Raw genomic sequence first — 7,071 nt, 5'->3', positions numbered from 1 at the left:
ATGATGGAAAATGGTTATGGAGGGATTTTAGTGGAAAATTAAGGAAAGGGGAAGCAAAAGTGTGTTCTTTTTTGTTTCTTGGAAATGTTGGGTTGGAAAATGTGATTTCTTCCTATCTGTATTAGTCTTGGTGGATAGAGTTACGTGGTACGTTTGTTACTTGTTGCTGGTGCTAGTGGGAGGTGGCAGGTAGGTAGGTATCTGTGGAATTAGTCGAGCTGTACTCAAGCTGGCACGGATACCGCGGTTATTAAAAAGAATGTGATTTATGGATTTTATGGGTTTTTGTTGAAACAATTTTTTTTTGATGATTGAAAATGGTTATGGAGGGATTTTAGTGGAAAATTAAGGTATGGGGAGGCAAAAATGTTGTTTTTTTTTCTTGGAAATGTCAGGTTAGAAAATGTGATTTCTTCCCAACTCTCTTAGTTTTGTTGGATAGAGTTGCCTAGTACCTGCTGCCGGTGCTAGTGGGAGGTGGAAGATATTTGTGGAATTAGTCGAGCTGCACTCAAGCTGGCACTGATACCACGAATATCAAAAAGAAATGTGATTGATGGATTTTATAGGTTTGTGTTGAAACAACTTTTTTTTGATGATGGAAAATGGTTATGGAGGGATTTTAGTGGAAAATTAAGGAAAGGGGAAGCAAAAGTGTGTTCTGTTTTGTTTCTTGGAAACGTTGGGTTAGAAAATGTGAGTTCCCCCAACGCGCTTATTAGTCTTGTTGGATAGAGTTACCTGGTACCTGTTGCCGATTGCCGATGTGAGGTGGCAGATATCCCGTGGAATTAGTTGAGGTACGCGTAAACTGTTCAAGATACAACGGTTATCAAAAAGAAATGTGATTGGTGGGTTTTATGGGTTTTTAGCTCCTGTTTGGCATAGATTTTGAAGTTGGATATATGGGCTTCTTTTAAAACAATTTTTTGATGATGGAAAATGGTTATGGAGATAATATCTTAGAAAATCGAGGAAAAGGGTAACCAAAAATATGTTTTTTTTTAGTTTCTCGTTAATGTTGGGTTGGAAAATGTAATTGGTGATCTTACTGGTAATAATCTACCAGCTGAATTGCATTATAGTTCAGCTGAAGTTTTGAATAAAGAAAAAAGAGAAGTAATAGAATTAAAAGAAGGACCAGAAGATGTAGAATGGGTAGTTCAGTTATCTGATCTTCATTTCAGTGTTCATCATCCTCAATGTGCTCTTAACTTCTCCAATATTATGGGTCCTACTCTTACCATCATCAATCCTTCTTTGGTTTTCCTCAATGTGATCTTACTGGTAGTAAATCTACTTTTTTCTCCCCAAATTTTTACTATATTACTTCCTTTTTGTTTTGAAATTACAGCCTCAGAAATGCAAGATAAGACTGCGTACAATACACCCTTGTGGTGGGGCCATTCCCCGGACCCTGCGCATCGCGGGAGCTTTAGTGCACTGGGCTTCCCTTTTTCTATGTTATGTTGGATTTGATGTTGGGCTTTATGGGTTTGTGTTAAAATAACTTTTTGATGTTGGAAATGAGAAAATTAAGGAAAAGGGTAACCAAAAATGTGTTCTTTTTTTCCCGCACTCAAGGGTGTGGCCTAGTGGTCAATAAAGTGGGTTGAGAAACGTGAGGTCTCAGGTTCAATTCCCCGCAGCGACAAAATCATTAGGTGATTTCTTTCCACCTGTCCTAGTCTTGATGGACAAAGCTACCTCGTAAATGTTGCGGGCTATGCTGCTTGGATTCTTTAAAAATGTCAACAACGTGTCGGGTTCTCCAAAAGTAGTGTATTCTTGGAGAATTTGACACGGGTGCGACATCAAAAGTGAAGAGTCCGCCCAACTTAGGTTGTTGGTTGGAGGTGGCATGTACCCCATGGATTGCGTGATTGCTAGCCCGGACACTACAGTTATCGAAAAAGATACGTTAAAGATACGTTCTTTTTTGTTTCTTGGAAATGTTGGGTTGGAAAATGTGATTTGTGGGTTTTATGGGTTTTTAATAAACCAAACTTTATTGATGCTGGAAATAGTTATGGAGGCATTTTAGTGGAAAATTTAGGAAAAGGAGGACCAAAAAATATCAAGTTTTGTGAGTGCAAGTTTCGAAAATCCAATGAAAATATTTAAAGATCAGATTTTGAAAAATTTCAAGACCAAACAAATATTTGAAGATAAATTTTCAATATCTACTCCCAGAACCTATGGTCAAAGGCTAACTTATAAAGCAACTTTGTTGATGTTGGAGAATGGCTATGGAGGTATTTTAGTGGAGAATTAAGGAAGAGGACAAAATAATTTGTCCTTTTTGTTTATTCAAAACTATTGCGTTGGGAAATGACGTTGGTGGGGTTTGATTGGTGTGGAACTTCCACCGTGGAAGGGGGAGGTAAGGGGGTTGGAGCAGATGCTAAAATGTTATTCAATTTCCAGTTGAAAAAGATGAATCTTTATCAATGTGAAGTAAAGAAGAAAGAACATTGATTGAAATATAGAAAAAAAATAAAGGCTATAGTGTCTATATAATGCTCAGTTTTACAAGGCAGTAATGTTTCCAAGATATTGCTTTTTAAGATGTGATTATACATGTCTATGATGTAGTTGCAAAAGTAGCTTAGTTTTGTTTTTTCTCCTCTGTATCCAGTACTATGTCAGTTATCAAACAAGGTAATTGTAGAATTTAAGGTGAAGTTGTGCAACCAAAATCTATGTTTTAATTAGTCTGCGTTCAAGATTGATTCATAACTGAGTTTAGTGAGCACTGGTTAGAGTATATCTCTGATGTTTTAACGTCATGGTTCTTGTTGTTGACCGCTAAGGCACCTGTAAATTATCAGATGCTTGTTAGATGTATTGCATTTCCACAAGGTGATTGAATAAAGTATTTGAAAAAGAATAAGATGTTTCAATGCTGTTTTGCTCGTAAATGACTGATGATTTCAACTGTCACCAGATGGGAAGAGCAAGGATTTACTAACAATGAAGCAAGATGAAGAGGAGTGGCTGGAATACCAGAAAGTCCTGGACGATGTCATTAAAAGGAGTGGACTGAAGAAAAACGTGTTTTATGATCTCCGAGGAAATCATGATACATTTGGTGTACCGGCCATTGGAGGTTCATTTGATTTTTACTCAAAGTATAGCATTAATGGGCAGCTAAAAAGAAGTGGTCTGGTCAATAGTGTCACCATTCAGGTCTGTTATAGATCTCACCTGTTAGCTTCTTTTGTTCTATACACACTCTTTTTTCTTTATCTTTCAAGCTGCCAATAAAGTCCCGTTTCAAGTGAAACTCATACGAAACCAAATGTGTTAAAAGAGGCCTGGGAATTTTCTTAGACGGGGAGCAAGTTAGTGTAAAATTGTGACATGGACATTGAGGAAGAGGTAAAATCCATGTATGGATTTATCACAAATTATTTAAAGGAAATCTTAACAATCGAAGAAATACTTATGAGTTCTATTTTAAGAGTGCGAGCCAATTTCTATTCTAATCTCTTTGATTCCGCCTGTTGGAATTTTTTTCCTTTTCTTGTCGTAACCATTATTAATGTAATTTTTCCAAAACAAAAAACCACTATCGATGTAATTATTGGCAAAGTTATCACCATGATCATTTAGACACCATAGCCTTCAGAATAGAATTGTTTGGTTTTAAAAGCCTTCTTATAGCATATAGTCATGTATGTTTTTTTTCCCTTGAGCACTAATATTGAATTTTGAGTTTTTGGATTGATGCGAGCGTGTGTTTATGTAATTCTTTTTGTTATCAACATTTTATCATTCTTTAAAGTATGTGCTTTATGATCCAGACTGGTGAACGCAGTATTCAGTTCGTTGGATTTGACAGCGTTACATCTTTAGGTCTGAGGGGCCCAACAAATCTATTTGGTCATCCCACTGATCAACTATTAGATGAAATAAGCTCTGAGTTCTCAGTACTAGATTCTCAACCCGCCAAACCAGTTATCAAGATTGCTTATGGGCATTTCCCACTTTCATTTTCTGCAGCATCACATTCTGGAAGAACCTTAAAAGATACATTTCTGGTGCATAACTTGTCAGCTTACTTATGTGGGCATCTGCATACAAGGTTTGGTAAGAATTTAAAGAGGCATCATGAGTCAAATCAACATCCCTTGTGCTCTAAACATCTTGTCCAGTTGAATGGACATGGATCACTTCCGAATTATTCGAAAACTTGTTCGGATGGGGCTACTGAATTTAAAGAATTCTGGGAGTGGGAAATGGGTGACTGGAGGAAAAGTAGAGCAATGCGCATAGTGGCCATTGATAGAGGATGGATGTCTTTTGTTGATGTTGACTTCAAGTTGGGAGCTAAGAATGTTATTATATTGCCAACGTTTCCTCTGGACTCTCGCTATACTTTGGAGAGATCGTTTCACAAGTGCAAGATGGATTCCTTATACCTAGACAGCATCAGAGCTCTTGTATTTTCTTCTTCTCCAGTTGTATCGGTTGTGGCTAGGATATATGATTCAAGTTCGGGAAATCTCGTTTTGGTTTTGGACACTCCTATGCAAAGAAGTGAGGATGCTTCATCTAGGGGGAACCTTTATACATGTCTTTGGAACGTTAAAGCCTTCGAAGATCCATCTCCTGAGAGATTTTTGTTGCAAATAGAAGCAGTTGATATTGGAGGCAGGTCAACTTTGACTGAACTAAGACCATTTTCTGTTGGCGGTATTCGTGCTAGGCTTTCATGGAACTGGAAAGAGTTTATAGTGATGGGATGTCAGTGGGAGGCTTTATATTACCCAATATTGTGGTCTTTCTATTTGTTAACTCTTCCCATCCTCGTCTTTCCAAAAGCTATCTTCGTGTACTTAAGGAAGCAATATACTTACAAGAATTTAGTTGGAAATAAAGGATTGCTAACTTGTGTGGCGTGGATCTCATCGGAGCTATACAATCTTCCACTTGTTTGGTTCTCGATAATTTCTTACTTGTTTTACCTCATATTATGTCCTTGGCTTTCTGGCCAAGTTTTCAGCAAAGGAGGAGAAAGGGGATACATGACGTACAGGGGTTGGGTGCTGAGATTCAGCGAGAAGGAAAAGGTGGTCTATCATGGATTTCCAGATATAATGGTGGTAGTTCTTCCCCATCTTTACTTTGTAGTGTTGCCTACAATAATTGTAATTGGGGCATTGGTGGCTGAGAAGGCGATATTCCAAGATCATCTCCGAGCTCTTTCTGCAAAAAAAAGAAGATGATTATTTGGTGAAGTATAATGTATCCGCACCTACTAGTGGAAGAAATAAGACGCTGACACTCCTCCATAGGCGATGGATTAGAAAAATGCTCCTGTTAATATCTTTGGCGATTTGTTGGAAGCATTTCTTGGTAAGTTTTCAACCGATTTGCTTGATATCTATCTTTGTTCTTAATTTAAAGTGGTTTTTTTCTTAAACAAAATGCTCTTTTTCCTTCTTTAAATCCTGGAAGATCATTGCTTTTCTGAACTCCCGTAGGCCATACCGCCATAGCTCTTCCATCGCTCTTTACTTTTCACTAACTGGTTGTTGACATGTTTCAATGTGGATTACTTCTCTATCTTTTGGAACTCATTTGAAATCACGTACATCCTTCGTATCAATAAGCCAGATCTTTTCCAAATTAGGGAAAGTACTTCCACATTCGTAGGTTCAAATCCCAACAGAGACAAAGACTAGGTGATTTCTTCCCATCTGTTCTAGACTTGGTGGATAGAGTTACCTCGTACTTATTGTTGGTGGTAGGTGGAAGGTATCCCGTGGAATTAGTTGATGTGCGCACAAGCTGGTCTGGACACTACCATTATAAGGGAAAAAAAAAGAGGAACGCTCAATAGCCTTCATACTCTGTATGGTCACTTTTATGTCAGACATACAAGAGAAGATCGTGTTTAAAAACATCCGTTCTCAGGACCTAACGGAGGTTTACATTCTGCCAACGTCTTTTCCATTCATAAACTATTCAACCACTATTGCATTTTGCCCGTATCAGATATCCTCCTTATTATTTGCCTCTGGAGTGCACAACTTCCTGACTGTTCCAAGTAAGTTGCAATACAAACAAACTATCCATTGTTTCCGGAGAACATACAGAAGAATACGTTTAGAGCAATGCAAGATGATAATGTTTCAACTCTAAGCTTTCCTTGATCAGCATATTCAAATAAATATAGTCTTTTTGTTGTACGCTTTTGACCGATCTCCTTCTTGCTAATTTTGTTTCCGTTATGATGCAGAACTGCAGAGCTCTTATCAAAGCCTATGCAATGAATCCGTTTATCCATTTCCCAATCTATAGCATGTCGATACCTCTCCTGTTAGTTTATACCATCTACAAAACCAGCAGAGCTGAGTAGAATTTTCGAAGGTGAACTTCTGTAAGTTCAATACATCAGACTGAAATGTACACCGGCCTATTAGTAAGAAGGCCTCAACGCTGCTTCTTCACCGACAGATGTACATCACATTTAGCATCTCATGAGGGGCAACACGAAGGCTTCAAAGGTTGCGGTTAGCCCAAAGGATTGATTGGCTCCAGACGAATTTCTTGAAATTCCAGTTGTTAGACTAGTAGAAGCATTGAATATTCATTGTTTTAGACATTGAAATACTGGTACAAGACATCGATCTTTACGTAGTTTTACAAGCATTTGAAAAATGCAGCAATGTAGAACTTCAGATTCATGTAAATGTATTACTATAAGTTGACAAAGCAGTGAAAGAGAATGGTTAGTCTAAGCTTCTGTTTATAATCACTTCACACATGCAAGATTTGAATTGTATATAAGTGGAAAACAAAAGTTAAAAAGTAAGAATTTCTCTTTGAGATTTACTAAAAGGGAAAGGGGAAAATATACAACTTTGCGACTTAAGAGTGGATATATTCATCATTAAAAAAATAGTGCATGTATATATATTCTTTTGTCTAACAAATGGTACATGCACTTTCTAATAAAATGAAATACATCATATTAAAGTAGGCACATTGGAGAGCTCTTAGTCACATATTTTATTTATATGTTTCTTAAGAAAAATATTAATTAGAGGATAATTTGATTTA

The 7,071-nt window shown here is 37.2% G+C and overlaps 1 protein-coding gene across 1 annotated transcript in view; it reads left to right on the top strand.

The window, feature by feature from the left end:
* LOC107851161 (putative metallophosphoesterase At3g03305) overlaps positions 1 to 6,749 on the top strand; it is a 10,177-nt gene extending 3,428 nt beyond the window's left edge. Inside the window, 4 exon segments of the mRNA XM_016696087.2 lie at positions 2,948 to 3,189; positions 3,807 to 5,216; positions 5,218 to 5,361; positions 6,248 to 6,749. Of these exon segments, the coding sequence (XP_016551573.1) occupies positions 2,948 to 3,189; positions 3,807 to 5,216; positions 5,218 to 5,361; positions 6,248 to 6,367 (1,916 nt within the window). The 3' untranslated portion in view covers positions 6,368 to 6,749.
* Positions 6,750 to 7,071: the final 322 nt, after the last annotated feature.

Source organism: Capsicum annuum, chromosome 12 (assembly GCF_002878395.1).
Source record: "Capsicum annuum cultivar UCD-10X-F1 chromosome 12, UCD10Xv1.1, whole genome shotgun sequence".
NCBI lineage: Eukaryota > Viridiplantae > Streptophyta > Magnoliopsida > Solanales > Solanaceae > Capsicum > Capsicum annuum.
The sequence above is the reverse complement of the archived record's forward strand: the minus strand, read 5'-3'. Positions and strand labels throughout refer to the sequence as shown.